The sequence below is a fragment of the Rhinolophus sinicus genome, chromosome 1 (genome assembly GCF_057876585.1).
Source record: "Rhinolophus sinicus isolate RSI-liver-muscle chromosome 1, RSI-T2T, whole genome shotgun sequence".
In the NCBI taxonomy this organism is placed as follows: domain Eukaryota; kingdom Metazoa; phylum Chordata; class Mammalia; order Chiroptera; family Rhinolophidae; genus Rhinolophus; species Rhinolophus sinicus.
Window position 1 is genome coordinate 204359440 of NC_142501.1, and position 23426 is coordinate 204382865.

Sequence of the window (23426 nt, forward strand, 5' to 3'; positions counted from 1 at the left end):
AATGAATTCAAAATAAGAAAGAATTTCTCAAGATGCAAAATTATCAGTCTGTACAACAATTTTGTAAATTTGACTATACTGAAATATAAAACTGAAGTATTATAAAAATCAGTGTGAACAGAACAAGCCTCAAATTTGGAGACTGTTTAAACCTGATGTAACTGTCAACTGTTCAACCAACAAAACAAAACTACAGCCAATGAGAAAAATGCAACTCAGTAAAAAAAAATAGGCAAAAACAATTTTCAGAAGATAACAAATTAACCAAATAACCAAAGAAAAAAGATGCTCAAAAAATTAGCCTGCCCAGTGTCCATCCCAATATAGGGTTCTTTTATTCTGTAGTATAAGAGATGATAATTTAACTCCTGATTGACAATAAACTTGCAAAAATATTTTGTTTGACACCTCTGACAGTTAAGCTCGTATTTCTGAAACATCTCTATATTTTCTCCATCTGCAACAATATTTTACTTTATAGTACTGCAAATATTTGTAGAAATGATTATATCTCCAAGACTTCTCTTTTCCATGTTAACCTTGGGGTTGTTTTTCCCATTATTTCCCATTATCTTTTTTACAAACTTGTGCTGTAAATATGTGTTGAAACTATTATGTTATTTTCCTACACCTATTTTCCATGCAAATCTTTTTAGCTTCTTTAATTGTTCTTCATAAGTCAGTTTTCATACTTCTCATTTTCTTTGCCCTGTCTTCCACAAACCTAGACTGACTTAAAATATAGTCACCCTGACGGAAACATTTGCGTTGTACTTTCTAACAAGGTATTTTAATATTAGAAATATTTCTTTTTGTACCTTCATTTCTGCAGATTTATATAAATGCTCTGAACCTCAGAAACTGGGAGCAAGTAAGTCTTGCATTGCTTGTACCAGTAATTCTTTTTTGTCCTGGCACACTTAAGTTAAAAAACAGATAGAAATACTATTGGCATAGCAAAACTCTTTTTTAATTTAAGTGTCAATCTAGGGCCAAAGTAAAACTTCTCCTGAATTCCAAAGCACAGGAAAAATGTGCAGTTTATGGACCTTTATCATTAGCATGACAGCCATGAGGAATTTACCAGTCCTGTACAAAACAAGATCACACGTGGGCAGAGATGAACCAGTAGCACTTCGCTGGCCTGCTGGTGTCGTTTTCTGCTGTGAGGTCCAGTGAGTATCCTGGTGGAGCTTTATTATAGTAAATTTCTCACTGCATTGTAATTGTTTCCATGTTTATCTCCCCACTGCAATCTACCCTTGTCTGTTCACTTGTATCCCCCCTGCATGTATGGTGTGTGACATATTGGATTTATTGAATTAAAATTCTTCACTATTTTCAAATGCTACTGACAACTAAAATGAGATTTGATCATTGGATTTGTGATTTTTTTTGGCATTGAAATTTTTTATTTTAAACATTTTGGATGGAAAATACCCTGAAATATCTTGATACTTCCTTAAACAACATATGGAACAGTAAGTGTCATAATGAAGATTAATTATTGTACTGCCTTTTAATGACTTGAGATTTTTAGAATTGTTTTCCTTTAATATAACTGGCAATAAATAGGGGGGAAAAAATTTAAAAATTATTACTTCACACTTCAATGGCTATAATATACCAGTCATTTTCTAGACACAAAGGAAACAGTAGGAAACAAGATAGAAAATGTTCCTCCCCTCATGGGACTTGTATTCTAGTGGGGTAAACAAAGAAAAGATAAATATATCAGTAAAAAATAATTTCACAAGATAATAAAACCTACAGTGGAAATAAAACACAGTAACAGGGAAGAGTAATGCAATGGCAGGTGAGAAGAGGTTACTATGTTGGAATAAATAATCAGGCAAAACCTCTGAGGTGATTTGTCCAGTCTACAACCAGTCAATGGAAACAATTTGTGTTTATTATTAGACACATATTCAAATATACAGAAAAATACACCACAATAATCTTGTTCCTGTCACCCGGAACTAATTTGTTATTTGATCATATTGGCTTCTGATATGTTTTCTGATAAGGAACTATCACATCCTTTCATTTATTCTTGGAAGCAACCACTGATAATACATACTTGTGCATGTGTAAGCAAAATAGTTATGTGTCCTTTAAAAATTTATGTAAATGCACTCTTGTTAATTTACTCCTGAAACTTGCTTTTCTTACTCATCAGATTAGCAAAAATTAAAAATCTCAACAACACCAAGTATTATCAGGGATATGGGAAACATTTGAAATTGTATATAGCCTATTGTCTGGCACTTACACTTCTGGATGTATCTTAGAAAAAATCTTATACATGAGCACAAGAAAATATTTGGCAGGATTTTATTTCAGCATCATTTATAGTTGTGGAAAACTAAAACAACCTAGGTACGTACCACTTGGTAAATAAATTTCAGTCTCTCCCTTTCTCTCCTGCTTGTTCTATATTGCCCTAGCGCATTTAGCATAATGAGGACTTAGTTTTTATCCACTGAGTTAATCATTAGCACTTTGGAAATATATACACAAAAAAATATATTTTTGTGTATATGTTTTTTGTGTACATATCATATATTATGAAACGATAGCTCCGTTGTGAAGGAGTGATGCTCATAGATGTAGTTACCATTCAGCTAGCTAGAGCAACAGCAGGAGCAAGAAAATGCCCTTTAACACCCCCCACCCCCCACATACACATACACATTCCTGATCTTCCTTTTTCTCATCTTCCTTCCCAAGTTCGCTCTCTCCTTCTCTTACTGTTTTTGCTTTTCTAATTCAGACAGTCCTAGGGGTAACTCTTTATGACATTTCTAGCTCTTGAGCTACTGCCTTTATGATGGAAAAGGGAATCATAGTATCAGCAAAATACAAAAAAAAAAAAGTATACGTGATAATACTGCAAACAGAAAGTGAGATTTTCTATAGACTAAAATTTATCTAGAAATCCTTTACTTATGTATTTATGTATCTTATATTCATTACATAAATGTTCATTGACAAAAGAATTTTATTGTGGCAGAAACATGTTGAAGGAGTATATTTTCCATTTTCACTAGGTAACAGACTATAATGTTACTTTTGTTAGCAAATACTTTCAGCATAAAATTTAATATGGACAACCTAGGTTTCTATTGGGAAAAAAAGCATTTCTCACCTAGGTCACTGTTTAGAGTTCCTAAAGAAGGGGACAGGGGTATAGATCTGATTTGGGTAGCTCTCTTAAAGATGGAACAGGCCTTATTGTCAAGCTCATCCTCCAGATTAAAATTAGCTATAACCAGGGCTGTGTGTGGCTGTCAATGAAGCAGTCAAGGAGTGATCCAAAAAGGACAAGATTCCCTTTATTGCCCTAGCTAGGGAGCTATAGCCTAGTTTGCACAGTTAAAGTTAAGCGGAGAAAGAAGAGATTCTCTGTGCCTGCTTCTTTCTGAAATAATTGACTTTAAATTGACCATATCAAAAGTCTAGAAGACTTTAGAATTGGAGATTTTTCATTAATTCATTCTGTAATTCATTCTGTAACTAGGAATAACAGACTTATAGAAAGTGTGTTTTACATGCTACAAACCATATAAAACATAAGCAAAATCAAAACTAGTGAATTGAATTACAAATCTGAATATGGATTTAGGTAGTTAGGATTTTTTTTAAGGTGGTAGTCTTACAAGGTCTTGAAATAGTAAAATTTTAATTGCTGAAGGAGAGAAATGAGATAGTAAAAGAGAAGACAGCATTGATTTCTTCTAGTAGGTTATAGCCCTCTATTATTACTTATAGAATACAAGTGAAAAAGTCAAGATCTCTGACCTTGAAGAATTCAGTCTCATGGGAGAAAAAGACATGCGAATCAATAAATGCATGAGAGTGTCATAAGTGTTATTGGATACTGTTGACTCAAGGGAGACAGTAATTAGCCTCCACTTGGAGGGTTCACAATCTTTAAAGATGAGTAGGAGTTTGACAAGTTAAAAAGGTGGAAAGCACATTCTAGGCAGAGGGAACCATGCACTGAATTTTGAGAGACCTGGCACCACATAGCATGTTTGAGGAACTACAAGTGGCTAGATACACAGGAAGTGTGAGTTGGAGACTAAGCATACAGTTGGGTTGGATGGATAAACTGGGACAAGATACTTTATTTAACAATTTTTTAAAGTATGATGTTCTGTATACTTTATCTGTCCATTCTCCCCTTTTACCCTTTTAATCTAGGCATTCTAACCTCTAGCCATACTGAATTTCTTCCAGTTCTTCAAAAGTCTGTGCACCAAATATTTATTGAACACTTATTATGTGCTAGGCATTATTCTAGGCAGTGGATATACATCAGTAAATAAAATAGACATAACTGTCTGCCTTCACATAGCTTATAGTCTCATGGCTAACACTGGTAAGTATAAAAACAAGTAGAATACAGCCTGCTAAATGCTAAATAATACAGGTAAGTGTTGCAGCTATAGGAACCTAGAATAATGATGATCAACAAAGTCCAAGTTGTATCCTGAATGATTGAATGATGAGTAAGAAACGGTGAGAATTAGGATGAATGTGGGATAGAAGAAGGCTAGGAGTGTCCCAGGAAGAGGAAACGAACTGAAAGTGTGAAAGCCTAGAGATGAGAAATGCATAGCAGGTTCCTTGCTCCTCTACAGGTTTCCTTGTTCCTCTACTCTTCACCCCTTGCAGTCCATTCTCCCCACACCACACTGATGCTTTAAAAACAAGTTAAAGTTGTTTCAGTCTTATGCTCAAAATTGTCCAATGATTCCTGTCTCTTTCAAAGTAAAATTGAGATTTCTTACCCTGGCCTACAAGGCCCAATGTGATCTGTCTTCCTCCATTTCTTTCCTCATCTCACTCAGCCTGGTTTACTCTACTCCAGCCACCCTGGCATCTTCGCTCTTTCTCAAACATTCCAGACATGCTTGCATATCACAGCCTTTGCACAAACTTCCTTCTAGAAGCCCCCATATAATTTCCTTGGTTTGTACCCTCACTTTGTTCAGGACTGTTCAAGTCAAAGAGGCCGGTACTGGTAATCCTCAATAAAATAGCAGCGTCCTTAGCCCACCCTTCTTCTGTCATCTTATTCTGCTTTATTTTTCTTAAGTAGAACTTACCATCAACCTGAAATACGAAATATGTTTGGTGGTGGTGGTGCTGATAGTGTATGAATTATCTCACTAGGCCCTAAGCATCATGAGAATAGGTATTTCGTATGCTGATTTTACTCTGCTCTCCAACTCCTTAAAATTGTGCTTTGTACATAGTACACACTCAAAATTAGTATTGAATTATGCATAGTAGGTTATAGGTGGTACGTTTCCTTTCATTTATTTGTATCTTATCCAGGGCATGTAAGTATTAGGTAGATTTACATGGTAATAGTAACACTCAGTTGAATTTTTTTAAAAACCCAGTTGTATTTTTGAGTACATTTTTTAAGTATGTATTTTCCTATAATGATTCCTTTCTTACAGCTTCAGTTTTCAGTGTTTTTTTTTGTTTGTTTGTTTGTTTTTTGCTGTCAGTAAACATATATTAACAGTGTTATTGTGCTGTGTTTTAAATTCATAGTTTATTTTTATTTTTGATCTGGAAGTTTGTCAGATTAACAATATGTCTGAATCATTGAAATTCTATTTATATAAATTCAGTATTATAATAGTAATAAAAATAACTACATTTTAATAACAAATACTTAAGCAGTTGTTTTCTACCAGGTTATTTTCCCTAAACTTACATTTTTATAAGTTATATCTTTATTCAATCACAGATATAACCACAGCATATTACATAGGCAATGATTCAACTGTTGTACATTTCAGTTATTTAAAATAGTAAAATTTTACACTGAGAGTTCTAAAAATACATTGGTTATACATAGTCATTGTTTACCTAAAGTATTTTACCTAAAGTACTTACTTTTACCTAAAGTAAAAGTTCCACATATTACTAGGCTTAGTAAATGCTAATATTGCCCTCTGTTCATTATTTTCTATGCGCTCTGTTTTGTGCAATTTACATCATTCCTACTTTCCCAAAGAATTGTCTGTGCAGTCTTGAGTAGAAAATAGCCATGGATGAGCATTCAATTTGGCAGTTCACTGCAAAACAGTGGGAAAGGTGACCAAGGAGTGATTTTAAACAGATTTTATATCATAGCCTGTTTGTTTCTTCATGTCACTTGGCAGTATCAGCTCCTTCGGTGTTCTTTTTTCCTCTGTAGTGCCTTCCCAGTCATGTCCTATTGCTAAAGCCACAAAATGAGATGGTAATGGCCACATGTCAAATACAAATGTTAATATTTAAGTCATGAATTAGTAGATCAGCAAAGTATGAATATTAAAATGTAAGGATTACCTACCTGTCACAAATATAAAGTTTTTTCTCTTACAAAAATTATAGGGGATGGAGTGTTAGATCTCTCTACAAAGAAAACCAGCATAAAATCTGAAGAGTCATCCATATGTGATCCTTCTTCTGAAAATTCAATGGCTGGGTAAGCAATATCTAGGAAATATAATTTAATATTAGTATAAAATTACCTCTGCAGAGAACTCTTAATACTACTGTGAGTAGACTGACATATATAGTTTTCCTCCGAATTTTTTTCACTCATAAGTGTGTGTCTCTCATACCTTCCATTTGTCCTTTCTCTTTCTTTTTTATTCTTTCTGTTAAAGAAAAGTTATCAGAACAATCACCAAACTTTAGTTCATGTTACTAAAATGAACTATCAACCATAGAATACAAACTTAAGAAGCAGGACAAGTAAGGAGAATTTTAAGTTTAATATTTAGGAGGCAATTTTAAGGGAAATATATAATTTCACTATTTATTTTTTTAAATAACAAATTGTAAAAATACTATATTTACAAATTGTTAGAGTGTTTATATTTTTTCCATTGAACTTTAGGTGTGGTGGCAGATTATTTAATATATCTAGTAATCACCACAAAAAGTCCTTTTATGCTTTGGTTAAAAGCTGTTATTAAATTTAATAAATAATTAGTGAAATGCTGTTCTGTTGGATTTTGGATTTTATTTTATTTTATTTTTTTTGCATCTTCCCATTAACAAACTACACAGGAAGCTTTCTGTCACTTTTAAATCTTAGAAATAGAGTGTAATTTGTTTCAACTAAAACTAGTAGCTTTTGAGTCATGAGGTATAGTAAGCTTTCTGTTTGAGAAACTTTGAAATTACGATGATACATTTGAAGTAAAAATAACATAATATCTAAAATCATTTTACCCAAATACAACTTATCTGCTTGTTTCAAATTGTAAGTTTTTGTCTAGAGAAAAATTGATCTTGTGGAAATATGGGGTATTTGTGTTTGGAAATATTCTTGCTGCTACAAATTTCCTTTAAAGGGGTTGACTCTTTTATTACTTGTTTAGCGGTAACGTCACGTTTCTACTAACAAAAACTCCTTTAGGATTTGGGTATTTTTTTATAATGGAACTCTAATCGTACAAATAAAAATTATAAGTGTTGCTCTGCAAGCATCTATCAGAGGACTAGCAACATCATGAGAATATTTTTACAAATACTGAGTTAGGGTTTTATGTTCTTGGAAGGTCTGCCTGTTGAGGCCACCGTATGATTGACACATTGTCCTACCAGGACTGTAGCGTTTGCTTTGATAAGGAGTAACTACCACATCTCACAGACTTAAAAGAGTATAAGCAGTGATGTTACCTAAGCAAGGAGTATAATAAAGGAGTGGACCCTCCCCTTCCATAGCTGTGTGAGAGTCTCTCATGCATCAGTTTACCATCGTTTCATTCCATCCATCCAGGAGACTACACAGAAACAGAGAGGACTATGTGGAAAGAAGTGCTGAGTTTGCAGATGGTTTGCTCTCAAAAGCTTTGAAAGACATTCAGTCTGGAGCACTGGACATAAATAAAGCAGGCATACTTTATGGCATACCTCAAAAAACTTTACTTCTCCACTTAGAAGCCTTACCAGCAGGGAAGCCTGCATCTTTTAAAAACAAAACTCGAGATTTCAATGATAGTTACTCATATAAAGACAGTAAAGAAACTTGTGCAGTGCTGCAAAAAGTAGCCTTGTGGGCAAGAGCTCAAGCAGAGCGCACAGAAAAAAGTAAACTCAATCTACTTGAAACCTCAGAATTAAAATTCCCAACAGCTTCCAGTTACCTCCATCAGTTAACTCTTCAGAAAATGGTTACTCAGTTTAAAGAAAAAAATGAAAGCCTACAATATGAAACTTCACATCCTACTGTACAGTTAAAAATTCCTCAGCTACGAGTAAGTTCTGTTTCAAAACCACAGCCTGATGGTCCTGGTCTGCTGGATGTTATGTATCAAGTTTCCAAAACCTCTCCAGTCCTAGAAGGATCAGCTCTCCAAAAACTGAAAAATATACTCCCTAAACAGAACAAAATAGAATGTTCTGGGCCCGTAACTCACTCAAGTGTTGACTCTTATTTTCTACATGGGGACCTCTCTCCTTTGTGTCTTAATTCTAAAAATGGAACAGTTGATGGAACCTCTGAAAATACTGAAGATGGATTGGATCGAAAAGATAATAAGCAGCCCAGGAAAAAACGTGGCCGTTATCGGCAATATGATCATGAAATAATGGAAGAGGCTATTGCAATGGTAATGAGCGGAAAAATGAGTGTTTCCAAAGCACAAGGAATTTATGGGGTACCTCACAGCACTTTAGAATACAAGGTAAAAGAAAGATCTGGAACACTGAAGACTCCTCCGAAGAAGAAACTCCGATTACCAGACACTGGGTTATATAATATGACAGATTCAGGGACTGGCAGCTGCAAAAACAGCAGCAAGCCTGTGTAGATGACTTGTTAGGAAAATGTTTGTGTGTGTGTATGTGCGTGCGTGTGTGTGTGTGTGTGTTTGCGTGTGTGTGTATGTGCACAGGTGTGTATTTGTGTGTCTGTATACACACATGTGGGAATTACAGATGCTCACTCTGACAGGAGACATGAAATTTTACAGTTCAAAAACCACTTACATGCCTTTTGAAAAAAAGTTTTATTCAGGGTTTTCACTGTGGACAGAATTATATAGTTGCTTACTTAATTCTGATAGTTTGTATTTACTCCTTGTATAAATAGGTGAAAATGATTCAGGTTTTCTTTAGTAGTCAATAGCATAAAGCGTTGTGGGAAAACAAGTAATTGTCAAGTGAAATATTTTTATTGGTGAAAGACCACTCCAGCCATTCAGTTAAACCATCTTATAATGGAAATATGATAGTTTGTAAACATTTTAACATAACATGCTTACAGTTATTGTAAGTACGTCAACCAATCAAAGTTTAGACAGCTATCTCATACTAAGGAAAAATAATATATACAGTATTAGTACACTACAGTGCATTCTATGAAATATGAAATGCACTCGAGTGCATCCACCAAGAATAGAAAAGATAACCTTAAGTGATATGTATAATGAAATTTGATATTTATCATTTAATAGTTGATTTAGCAGGAAGTTGGGGTTTATAAGGTATATACTTTAAAAAAAAAAAACTGACATAGTTAACCCCAGCAGCTATAGAATTCTTTAATATAAGATGGAATACTAAAAAACAAAAAGTAATTTAAATTTAATTATTAAAATAATTTAATTTTGTTTTTCATTTGAAAAATAAGCTAATGTGTAAGGTTAGAAAAGAAAGTTGGAATGCAACTTAGAGCATGTTTATAATGTGCACAGAAAAAGCTTGAGAATGATAATTTTGGTTTAAATGTGCTGGTTAGTTGATGTTATGACTACTTTAAATTTTAAGGATTGTGACACACTCCTATTGAAAAACCTCAGTGTAACTTTAATATATTTGCTGCTGTGACATTTCAAAACATTTTCAGTTTATCAAAATGAATTACAGATTTCATTTTGGTGGGCGAAACATTATCATTTTGCTAATAACCAAATTTGCAGTTTGTTCAGGGTCTTGAATAGATTTACAAATATTTAACACTGAAGCTGTTTTGAACTTTCAGTAATGTAAACTCTCTACTAATTGGGTAGTTAGCTGGGCAGTACATTTTAACTTTTACTAGACTCATAAGAGAGACCAGTAATTTTTATATAGCAGTTTTAAAATGTGGTTCAGAGTATCCATGTTGGATTTATGGAGTATGCAGTTTTAGTAGGAAAATGTTATAAAGCATGTGCCTCCATTTAAAGAATGGGGATTTGCTTCATACGTTCAAAATTCTCTGAGTGCCCCTTTTCTCTGTTAAAATTCAGGTTCTAATCATTTTTCTAAGCCAGTTTTCCTAAGTCCAAAAGGAATACTTAAAGCTGAATTTAAAAAAAATAAGTGCACCTTGTCAAATACTTGTGTTTTTACACTTGTGTTTGTGTGTATCTAATAATAACATATACATATAATACTAAAGAGATTTTCAGCTATTTAAAAACTGCTTACATAGGTTTAAAGAAACTGAAGAGTGGGAAACTACACAACCAAGTAGTTATGTGGTCTCTTAGATCTATACTGAACCCTCTTCAGCTATTAATGTTACCTGCATACTAGAGTATGAATCCTCTTGCTCTTTTTTTTCCCCGAGAAAGTATACATAATAGATTGCAAAACAGCAGATGTCAGGGTCATCTTTCTTTTTAAAGAATTAAGCCATATTTTGTGAGGGCCAGAACTTGGATTATTTAATATATTTCCCCTTCCCCTCCCATTGAAAAAAAAAAGTTAAAGATAAAGTAAACGTTTCAACACAATTTTATTGACCTCTTTATACAGAATTTTACTTGCAAAAATTTGGAGCTTGAATGCATTACATAATATTTATATTGTATTGAGCTTTTTTATTCCTCACACTATATTTACATTAATAAATTGATTGAGAAGTTTATAGTAAAGGGATACTTACAGAACTCTTTTATATCATTTAAAAGATGACCTGACCAAAAACTTTACAGGATTCATAAAATCAGGGATCATTTTGCTATTGACTTCACCGTGATCAGTAGTTTTATAGGTAATATTATAGTTAATTTACAGCATTTTAGTACTTGTATTATTTATTTTTGGTCAGAAATAGTAAATTAAATATTTTTTGATAGTTTATAGGTAATGATCAACCCATAACTTTAAAAAGAAACAAAGTGTTTCTAATTATTGAGTTAACTTTTGATTATACAACCTAGGAAAGGCAGGGAAATTTATGGGTTCCGCTTCTCCCCAGTGATTCTATTAAGATGTTTTTTATGTTAAACTTTCAAAGTACTTTATAAATTTAGTTACCAGTTACTACTTATCAATTGACAATTTTCTGATATCTCCAGTTTCAGCAGACTTTTAATGAAGGTGAAAGCAACCCTTATGTGCTTTCTACTTATTTGAATGTTCCTCAAGTATTTTATATTTAAAAAAAAAAAAAAGAAGGAAAAGAAAAAAACAGTGCCTCTGTTTTTAGAAAACTACTGCTCAGTAAAGTTGTTTAAACCATTTCTGGTAGCTAATGACAATTTTATATTAAATTGTATACTAACTTTAGTGAGACTGATTTTTTTAGTTGTTTACAGTACAAATACTTGTATTTGTTTTTTAATTGCAGTATTTTCATTGTTGCAGTAATTTAGTAAAACTCTGTGGCTGCCTTGATTTTGACAGATTTTGTTAATATAAACTGATTGTTAGGCAATTAGTTATATTTATGCATAAATCAATTGCACTATAATTCATGAATTATTTATTACAATATTTTCTAATGAATTCATGTATCTGTCTTGTGTTGTAAATGTACTGTAATTCTGTTCCTACTTTGTGTTGTTATATATCTAAATCTGATTGTATGAATTTTAATTGTTCAGTTAACGTGTTTCTAGGTTGTAATTTGTAGTAAAGCACTTCAATGCTTTTGCACTTAAATTTACAACACTGTTGGTGTGTGATTGATTTACTCATTCAGTAAAAGAAAAAAAGAAAAGCAAAGAAAAATACTGACTACACTGACTTCTTTGATTCACTCTGGGAAGCAGTTTTATTAATATTAAATATTAGAAATTGACTTTCTCCAAAAAACTATTTCAACAACAAAACCTGTAATGGGCAAAATGGATAGTAACATACAAAAAATTGGCAGGGTGTTTTGGTTTATAAATCAAACAGGAAAAGTTTTAAAAAATTTATAGCATTAAAAACAAGGGAGCTATGAAAGATAGAACCTGAGAATCTTTATATAATGACTTGGGAATAAATTCTAGATTGGAGATGTGTATCAGATATTACTCATACATTAGGTTTTGCTTTGAGATTCTAACATGCAAGAAATATGGAAAAGAAATAATTTGAAGCCAAATAAGTGTATTGTGGAGTTTTATAATTTGAGAACTTAGTTATCTAATATCATATATATATGTATATATATATATACATATATATATATATATATATACACACACACACACACATAACAAATATAATCTAATATCTGAATATCTAATTAGGAATTCTGTTAAGCTGTTTTTCATATTTCATTAGACGGAAATTACTGGCCACTGCGGTACTTTCGAAATTCCATTATTAAAAGTAATAAACTGAATAAGAAACTCTTAAAATATAGATTTCCTTACACTGTTAGAAGAGAGATATAGAAATCTTGTGGTTTACAGAATATTTAACGTTAGTTTTTATTTCTACATTTTGCTTTACTAACAAGCATTTGAGCATTTCAGGAACTATTATGAAAGCATATTAATCTTTAAAATACAGTGCAGTGTATGTTTCTGAGAAACATGTAAAATCTCTCTTTAGTCACAGATATGCTTAATAGGCCATAACATAACTTTAAAGAAACTGTTGAAGTACATTTATCAGAACATTTTTGGGTTTTCTTTTGCTTATGTGAAAATTATAATTTTTAATTTACTGGAAGAGTATAATTTCACTTACAGCTTTATATTTGATAGTTAACATTTCCTCCTGCCTTTGTTCCCTATGTATATTTTTTGAATTATCTAATACTGAATCTTGGGAGTCACTTCCATCATTTCATGCTCCCAACCATGATAAAATTTACAAAAAATTATTTTCAGAAAAGAAAGGATACTGGGGTTATATCCTATCTTCATTTGTCTAGAGGTGGTAGTGGACTTAAGAAGTTTTATTGTCATTTCATATCTTTTCTCACTTTGGTAGCTACTTTATGTCAAATCACAGGCTGGTTTTAGTGAAATATTGGTTGAATCTAGTAAAGTTATGTTTTTTCCTTAGAAAAATTTTGATCTAATGTTCCAGATTTGCTTCGGAAATTCCTATTCAAATAACAGTTTTTATAAAATACTACATACTTATCTGTGAAATAGATGAAGCCATTTTTAGGGAGCAAAATAAATTACTTTAACTTTTCATTTTAAAAGAAAAATCCTTAATTTTTAATATACATGAATATAATCTTTTATTAAATAAAATACAATCTGTAGCAATTCATAATCAGCATATCTCAATTCTAACCCTAAATTTCTACAAACGAGGAGCTACTAGCAATAACAACAAATATAACAAGTCACGAGTGGGGGTCTATTTTCATGTACAGAGTTTGGTGATATGTTTAATTTAAATGGATACTTTTCTGAAACAGAATTCTTTTAACATATTTTATTCTTCTTACTGCTGGTAGTTGAATTACAAAAATTTTTGTAGACTTCTGCATTGGTTGCTAAGTAATCATGAGTCTTAGTTAAAGTTAGATGTATATTAGTTTCTGCAGTGGGACATTTTCCAGCATTTGAAATTAAATAATTAGGTAAGTAATGCCTTTAGTTTCAATGTAATTACTTTAGTATTTAAAATCAATTAAGAATAGATTTCATTTTTAAATAGCTTAAATTTTTTATTTTCTTACTAGGTTAAAATGCCTATAGCTTAATCTTAGAAAAGACATTCTGCTATTTACATGAAATCTAAATCCCTTAATTTTCCTGTAACTATGCAAAGCTCTTTTATTAATAATTCTATTTTAAATAGAGATAAAGATTTTCTCTTACATCTTATTTTTCTTATTTGCATTAATATGAACTATTGATATTTATCAAAATAACTTATAAAATGTCTACTTTACAAAAATTTTAACTCCTTCTGAAGCACTTTTCATTAAATATTCTTAATAGATTCAAAGCACTAAACGTTAGCAATCCGTAACTATAATATCTATAATAATCAGCTTTTATAGCACAAAACTAGGGCTTTGCTTTGACTGATACTTTGTCATAGGAAATTATCAGTGCTTCATTATATTTTTGCTAAACAGCAATCAAGATGTCATTATTGCAGCTCTGTAGGAGTTAGGAGTCCAGCAATACCAAAATATCTTTTGTTCAAACTCTGCTAAAATTATAACTCCTTATAATCTGGTATTTTTGCTGTAATTCATTTTTTGTTTGGTTTTATTTTTAGTTCAACTGTTGATGCAATATCAGAGGAAGCTACTAAAATGGAAAAAGGAAAATCAGCATTAAGCAAAGTTTTGGAGTCTTTGTGCATACATCACCAGCAACAAGTTTTGGCTATGTTGAAATTTCTAGTCCAAGAGCAGAATGCTGCTTCTCTTTGCTGTTGTAATACATCCTATACTGTGTCTTCAGAATCTCAAAAGCCCCTAATTGAAGATGATTTACAGGGTCTGTTCTGTAGTTGTGAATATAGGCTGGCAGAAAGAGGGTGTTTACACAATGAAAGACAAAGCCCTGGTTTTGTGCCTCTGCCAGTCTGTATTAAAGATTTACATTGTTTATCTTGCCAAACTGTAACTATTGAACACATTAAGACAGTAGTGAATAGAGGAATTGCAAATAGTTATGCTTCTCACAGGTGCTGTTCTGGACTGTTTCCAAACATTCACTCAACATCGACCTTTCATGCTCCTCTCTCGTCGAGGGAAGTACGTGATGATTCAGTCGGTCTTAAAGATGTTTGTAGATCTGGAAGTCCCTCACCCCCACCATTATCACCTGTACAGACTGAAGAATCTGAAAAATTGAAGGATGTCATCTCAGAGCTTTCAACCTTAGAAAATAACAAACTTGAAACAAACATTAACCAGCCTCCGTTTCTCACACCAGCAGAAATAAGCAGTGACGGGGGTGATCATGAAGGTAAAATACATAAAACTAAAAAATCCAGTAGCTCTGATTCTTTGCTCTTGGAAGATAGCAATAATTGTACTACAAATCATGAAAAAGGTGAAACTGTGATTTTTCAAGATTTAATGGATCGTATTAATGAAAAATTAAAATCAATAGAAACTACAGATATGACAAACCTTATAAAATTATCTAGCAGCGATTGTAATACAAATAATGATCTAAAATTGAGAGATTTAATAACTTCCCTCTTGCATAATGCAAAGGCCAGTGATTACAGTTTTATGGAATTACTGAGTCAACATGATAAAAACGTAGAAAATAAAATTATTCAGACAAGATATCGAAAGCGTCAAGAAACCTTATTTGCAGTACACAACTCTCCTGATTCACCCATGTTTAGAAGGCAGTCTTTACAGATAAAAAGAGAACTTGCTAGTCTTAATGAAAATTTTATAAGAAAAAAATGCAGTGAAAAAATTTCAAGGAAATTGATATGCAATGATGTGATATTTTCAACAGACAAAGAGTTCTATCATTGCCAAGGGTCTTTACAAAATTCTAAAAGCCTCCAAGACAATAATCAAGCAGAAATATCATTTTCACCAGATTGTGCATTACAGTCATTGCAACTACCTCTTCACAATTTAGAAACTAACTTGGCTTTTGACACATTTTCAGAAAACTTTAAAACAACTACCCCTGAGAAAATGAGCATAAGAAATTCACAGGAGAAATCAGCTGGAAAAAATTTTTTGCAAAATCATAAGGAAAATCCAAACTTCGAGAATACTCAAACTCCTTTGAAATGTAATATTCCTGGACTTTTGAGCAGAAGCAAACGAAATATTGTGCCTCCAGGATGGTATTCTATATATGTAACAAATAATTATATTCTAAAAAAATCCCCTAAGGCCAAAAAAGTTTCTGAATCTACAAGAAAAAAAGATCAAGTGAAAAATATTCAAATTGAAAGCTCACACAATATAGATCTAAACAAAATTGCAATGAATTCTAATTTACAAGTTGTTGTGGAGCGTTTGGAAGATACAATAAATATGGCCAAGAAGTCTTGGAATAATCAGTCGTTATCGGAAGGATATAAAGCATCCAAGAAATTGATTGAAATCGATGGTAAAGATCAAACTGCTAGTAGAAACATGACTCTTACTGTAAGTAGAATGGCATGTAAAGAGCAGAGTTTATCAAAATCTGTGGTAGCATCCAGCAATATCAAAAGCAGTCATGTTCCTCCAACAGATTTGAATAACAAAAGACTCGATAATCTGAAAAAGTCCTCTATCTTCGATACGGGTAGCTTGATTTCCACAGTTGAGAATGTACCAACAAAATATGAAGCCATCGAAAGCTCTTCTTTTTCCAACTATTCTAGTCCTATCAAACTCATGTTTTTATCTGAGGTTAAAAGCAGTGAAGGAGTCAAATATACTTTAACTTCAGTCAGTAATGCTCAATCAAATATTGATCTTCCTTCAGAAAACCGTCCAAACCATCACGTAATTGAAAAAAAAGCAGAAACAAATGAGGCTATCCCAAATGTTAACTTTGAAAATTATAGTTCTAATCTTAATGATAGTGACACTCTTCAAAAAGAACTAAACAAATTTAATTGTGCAAAAGAAACTGCACAATCTTCTGCAGTGTTTATAGATGATATGAATAGTGATAAGCCACAAGAAGAAACTAAGGAAAATTCAAGTAACGTAATTGATTCATCTTTTAAAAGAAAACCAGGTAGACCTAAAAAAATAGGTCCCCAGGTTGTGAAACAGATTAAGCGGCCAATTGGAAGACCACCAAAACCTAAAACTGATCAAACAGACATCACCATTTGCCAAAATGAGTCCTTTAGTGCTGGAAAGAAAAGCCCAGAATCTCTCCTATCAGAAGTAAAAGAAGGTATTTATAGAAAGAGTATTACAGTAACTGTTATTTATGGAAGGTCAAGAAGAACTAAAAGGCATGTTTCTGAAGGAAGTGTAAACGTAAGCAATGTTATATCTTTAAACAATAATGTTGCTGATTTTCCACCTGAATGTAATAGTCTCGGAAATATGAGAGAACATGAAATTGACTCGAGTGAAAGAGTAAGTGCTGTTTCGAGTTTGACTACTGAAGGTGAGATCTTGGGGTCCGGCTTTGACTGCGTCAGACCCATCAAGAACAAGTCTGTGATACCTCAGCCTGCCAAGAACATGATTCGACCAAATCAGAAGCCTTTGGCAGGAGTGAGGAAGCCTGGTAGACCTGCGAAAGTGAGAATCTCTGGTATATCTGTAACTATTAATAGAATTTCATCTCAGGAGAGAGAAGTAAGTATTAGCAGCTGTTTACCTCCTTTAGAACAAGAGAATATATTAGAAAAAAATCTTCCTGAAGAAAAGTATGATCCCCAGTGCCATAAGATGGATACAAGACACACTGACGCTGACGTATTGAAGAGTGGATCAAAAAGTATGGTTGCTGCTGTACCTTTGAGACATTCTGTTAGGGACAGAAAACCATCTCTGCATTTCTTACATTCATTAGCATCTTCTAGCTCACTTATTTACAGAAATACTCTGCTCCACAAATCATATAAACTCCATTTGCAGAAAGGTAAAAGCCAGAAGGAAAAACATAGGCAGTCAAGGATAAAAATAGCTCCCAAACGTACCCCAGGAGCTAGAAATTCAAGGAATGCAAAAAAGTGTTTGGAAGATAACAAATTAATACCCATTTCTGAAGTATCCTTAGATCCTATAATTTCATCAAATCCTTTGCTCAGGTGGTGGGCTGCTTCTGCTTCAAATGATTCCTTATTAGAGGAATTAAACAATAGATTTGAGCAAATAACAAATGCGTGGGTGCAAGTCAGTGGAGATGAAGCTGAAAATTGTGTTCACAAAAGAGAACACCCTGAAAATGATAATTACAAAATAGGAAACCCTTTGGAAACCTGTCTCTTAGAACTTGAAGTTTCACCTGTAAAAATGCTTTTTCGGAAAAAGTATGATTTGAATGAACTCTGTACCTGGTTTATGCAAACGACAGAAACACAGTCTCTTTCACTAGTAAGAAAAGCAAATGCTCGAAACCCTTTGGAAGTTATAAATACCAGAGGAATTAAATTAGGGACCAAATATTCCGATTTTAATACCAGCCCCTTCAGAAAGCACTTTAAAAAATTTGCACTATCGTCTCCTTCAAAATCAGCAGGGAAGTTGCATATACTGCATAAAATGGTTAGCTCTCCATTCTTAAATGTGAAAAGTAATTTAACACTAGCTAGATTCAAAAGAACTGAGTTTAAGAGGTTGCAACATGAAAGGTGGAGAAGAGAGGGAAAGCTGCACAACCATGGGACAGTTGATTGGATCTCTAAAAGGAGGAACTTGAGATTTTTCTGCCAGAACCAATTTTTAAGTAAGCCTGAGGGAGGAATGAATGCTGACATCCCACTCCAAGGAAAAACAACAGTGGATAATCAGTTTATTTTGCCACCTGAGATCAGGGATGACTTTTTCCAACAGAAGGTGGCAATGTCTGACTTCAAAACACATGCTAGTTTAGAGACTAAACTTAAGTCAGAAGCAAAGGAGAATGGAACAGATTGTAGCCAAAAAGATTTTGAAAAGGGACCAAGACTAGGAAATGTATGTCCAAATAATTGGAGGTCAAAAACCTTAAAAGACTGTAGAATATTTTTGAGGAAAATCAACTATCTTGAACACAGAAATACTTTTAAGCTAAATACAATCATTTACTCTCCTGAATCTGTTGACAGTGGAAGTAATCATCTGACTCATATGGAAGAATCAAAGCGCTTTACCTTAAGATCCCATTCTGCTAGGCAAAATTCTTTTAAAAAACAATCTAAAATAGAAAATGCTAAAGCAAATAGTCCTTCAACCGATAAATTTACTGGCCAACTTGACAATAGTAAATTAAATAAGTGTGTTAATTATGACAAGACTCCTTCTGATAGTTCTGAAGTTCTTAGCAAATTGAACAAAAGAAAAAGACCACCATGGAAGACCACAGAAATGTCAACAAAAAGATATAAACGACAGTCTTGCAACAGTGGACAAATGGCAAACTATTATTCAAAATCCCAACTAGGTAAGTTTTTTTCTACTTAATTTTAGTTTCATTGTAGGTGCCTTGAGTAAAGTATGAGACAGTGGGTAGAAAAGCAACAGCTGATTTAGTTATAATTTATTTCCAAAATATTTGGACAACCTAATTTCTTGGCACCTAGTATGAAACTCATGAAATTAGGTGCTGCTTAAAGTACCAATGCACTTCTCTACATCTTAATGTGGCCAGGATTTCTAGCAAATTAAGATATATTTAGTAGAGAAATAGAAAGCTTCTAAACACATTAATATAAAAGTTATATTATCTGCTTTCGCATTCGATAGGTCTAATATAAAATACAGAAAACAGTTTGACAGATAAATATGCCCAAGTAACCATCTAAAACTTAACTACTACACTACAGGCTAATTAATACGTTTTTGTTTTCTGATAACAACTTTGAGACCAGACCATGTGAAAAGACTTAAAGACTTAAAGACTTTTATCTCACTGCTGAATTGATGAAGGCTGTAACATACATAGTAATCCTGGGTTATCAGTCTCCATTCACCATTAAGTTGGTATTACTTTGGGAACTGCTTTTAAGACTGCTTATTTAAACAGTGTCAAGGAACAAGACTTTTTTTTTTCTTTTTCAATAAATCAGCAAACTTTTTTCATATCAGACACTGAACTAGATTCCACATATATAAAGATGAAGATTTCTTTCCAGAGATAATAACCTATCTAGGGAGAAAGTCATATATGGGTAATTTTAAGGTAATGCTAAATTCAGAGTGCAAACTGAAATTACTTTTGCAATTATGTGCTAACTCAGTTATGCTAACCTGACATTGGTGCCTCAGAGAGACTGTTGCCCTTAGAACCTAGCAAAAATAGGATAGGAACACTGTAGGTGCCAACATAGCCCACTCCAACGCTACTTATTGGTTAGTGCTAGACAATTCAGGAGTGTAAGTGCTTACTGATTACTTCCCTGACATAAAAGGAGTGCCTTGGTTACACTTGGAAACTTAAGGATATTTTATCATATAGTTGCATTGTTACATTGTATATTTTAGGAGAGTTTTTTGGGTGGTTGGATAGGTATCGGTGGCTTTGTTTTTGAACTTTTAAACTTTTTAAAGCTAAACTTTTAAAAGCTAAAAATAAATACTATCAGGTCTTATGTTAAAATATTAAAAGCAGTAATTAAACTTGAGTTTTAATACATAAGGTGATTATTATGCCCCCCCCACTTCAATTATTTAAATAACTTTAAAATACCTATTTCAATGTCTAATATGCAGTGATAAAAAGTTTTAACAGGCAATGATTAAAATTTAAAGGTGGTCAAATTAGAGTCTTCATAAATGAAAAAAGAATCAAATCTAAAAATAATGCCCTTTGTTTCTTGCCTTCAGGAACATTATTACAAATAGTATGTCAGGAAGAAAGAGGGAAGAAGTCTGATAGTGACTAAAAAAACAAAACTTACAATTCACGTGAAAACACACATATGTTTAAAGGACTGTCATGAGTGGAGAATAAAAGTAGTGTTTCATTTTTAATTCTTTATACCATCCTCATTTCATGTTGTTAGAGTTTACAAAGGTAATTTGCATTCTCATTTTACAACAGAACCGTATTTTGTCCTTGCAGCTTCTTAACCATTATATCTTCCTAAGGTATAAATATAAAATTTATTTTATCGCTTCTCGGCCTTTTGGCTAAGATCAAGTGTAAAATTTATTTTAATGTGCTTCTTCATCTCACTAAATATGAGATTACCCTAGAAAAATAAGATGGAAGATGCCTAATTTTAAATTAATTTCAAAATCCTTTTGTGATATGTAAAAAAATTTTAGTATCATATTAAGAGTTGTTTTTCACCTTTTCTCATTTTTAAGTACTAGTACTATTCCCTGTTCTGCTTAAGGTTTTATTTCGCTTTTACTGATAACTTTCCTTCTTTATTTTTTAACATTCTTTTTTTTTAATCAATTAACAAGGACATTTTTACAAAGTTGTATTTAAAGTAATATTTGTTATATTTACCTGATTTTTAAATGTTTCTTAAGGTGTTATTTTTTTTCTCATTATTCTTGGTATTCCATACTTCTTTTTGCCTTTCTGGAAATGACACTAAAATTCATGATTAGTTTTATATGTGTTTTGTTCATATAATAATTAGTGACTGGAGACTTGAAAAATACTTTTAACAATAGGACTTTTCTAGAAAAATTCTTAGTTCAATGTATGTAATGAATTATGGGATATTTTTATTGATGAAAAGTTGCTTCTACCACGAATGTCTTGTCTGTGTACATTTCAAAATGAACTCTTCAGATACAGTTTAATACATAGGAGTTTTAATATATACACTTCATTACACTTACACTGTTGTATATCAACTGTAGACATGGAAAGAAGAAAAAGAAATGCAATTCCACCCTATTATTTCAACAAATATTTAATAAATGCCTACAATATGCTCTTAGGCACTGCAGAAGGTTCAGAAAATTCCTTTTCCAGTCACATCCAGCCTGTGATTTAAAGAATGCCAAAGCAGTAGACGTGGGGAGAGGAGAATTTCAGGCAGAGCAAACTGCATGTGGAAATCCGGGTAGCAAAAGAGAGCAGCCTTGTTTAGAACACTGAGTTCAGATAGCTGAGTCATAAAATATGAATTAAGGATGGGGCAGGGGGTGGATGGAAGCATAGCCCAAATTGGAGTTCAGCATCAGTTAGTGAAAAGATAATGTTTGAGGATAGTCGTATTCGAGAAAGATCTATGAAGTAGAATCAATGCATCTTAGAGAGTAGAAGAATAAAGGACAACATCCAGGTTTCTTACTTAAACGTCTGGGGAGATGATGGTAACATGCTCTGAGGTATAAGAGAACACTCAGAGTGTTCCATTTTAGACGTAAGGAACTTGATGTATCTAGTGGGATATCCAAGAAAAGATGTTTAAGAAGCAGTTAATATGGATTTTTTTGCTCGGGCGATACGTCTGAGCGAGAGATAAAGATTTGGGCACCAGCAAGTGATTGAAGCCATGAGAATGGAAGAGATTGTTCAGAGTAAAAGGGGAGGAGCCTAGAATCACAAAGCCAAAGGGATGGAGAAAGGATGTGTCCAAAAGGACACTAACGAAAGTAGTCAGGAGGTGCGAGGAAAACCAGGAGAGGAAGGTGAGGAGGAAATGTGTTGCAACAATGGAGAAAACAACAGTATAAAGTGTTAAGAGGTCAATTAAGCCTTGAAACATTTCCATCAAATATAGCAGAAGAGGTTATTTTAGTGATTTGGGAGAGAGCAGTTTTGGTGGACTAACAGAGCCAGAAACCTTGTGATTGAGTAAATGTAGGAAGAGGAAATGAAGGAAATTAGCACAGAAAACTGTAACTGGTTGTGATTGGAGAGGAGATGGAGAGGTAATAATGAAAGGGAAGCCTTGTTTAAGGCAGGTTTAAAAAGAAGTTAGATGCCAGTGGGAAGAAGCCAGTGGAAAATGAAAGGTTGAAGATTCAAAAAAGTGAGATGGCAAGCAGTGAAAGTGGAGTGAAGGCCCGAGTTGATTATTGGATATCATGGGGCATCGTTAGAGGTACTGGTCTTGGCCACAAGAGTCACTTCTCGTAAAACATGAGAATAGTGGGAACAATTCATGAGGAGGCAAATCACTTTATAAGTTCATGGGAAAGGTATTGAGGCTATGAGAGTATTTCTATGAAGCAAGAGGTAACCTAAGAGTAATCTAGTGGGTATGGATAATGGGGATAAGGTTTGAAAAACTGTCCCAAGAAATAACAGGACTGACAGCTTCCAGAATGTAAGCACGGAGAAGGATCGGCCCTTAGGTTTACTAGTAATTGGGTTCACCAAGAGGGTATAACAGATGAACAAAGAGATCAGTTCAAGAATTCATTCTGTGAATGGTGAGAAACTATGTGATCAAACTGTAACTCTAGAGAGTTTTCTAATGGTAGTTAGTACATAGTATAGATTTGAGGGATAAGGCAAAAGGGGGCATGATTTTTTAAGAGAGAATGGCCTGAAATGGAGTATGACCACTGAAAAATAATAATACAGACCTTTTTAATATTAGTGTCTTTTTGAGTTCCCAAAACAGATGTGTGCCTTTTCCTAATTGATCCATATCTGGATATAATCAACTGACTTTGGACACCGCTGAGGAAATTTTAAGACTAGAATAACCTAATGTGGACT

General features: G+C 33.1%; 1 protein-coding gene and 1 pseudogene across 14 annotated transcripts in view; both read left to right on the top strand.

Annotated features, from left to right (window-relative positions):
* Positions 1–23426, top strand: part of LCORL (ligand dependent nuclear receptor corepressor like) — a 122792-nt gene that overhangs the window by 82309 nt on the left and 17057 nt on the right. For 10 of the 14 annotated variants that reach the window (XM_019744431.3, XM_088792690.1, XM_074321707.2 and 7 more), the window contains 2 exons: positions 6403–6496; positions 14425–19232. In XM_019744431.3, coding sequence (XP_019599990.3) covers positions 6403–6496; positions 14425–19232 — 4902 coding nt within the window. Of the gene's footprint in view, positions 1–6402; positions 6497–7801; positions 10681–14424; positions 21503–23426 lie in introns of those variants that run through there. The other 4 variants (XM_088792681.1, XM_019744435.3, XM_074321730.2 and 1 more) reach the window with 4 other exon arrangements.
* LOC148759327 (U2 spliceosomal RNA) lies at positions 20901–21035 on the top strand (annotated as a pseudogene).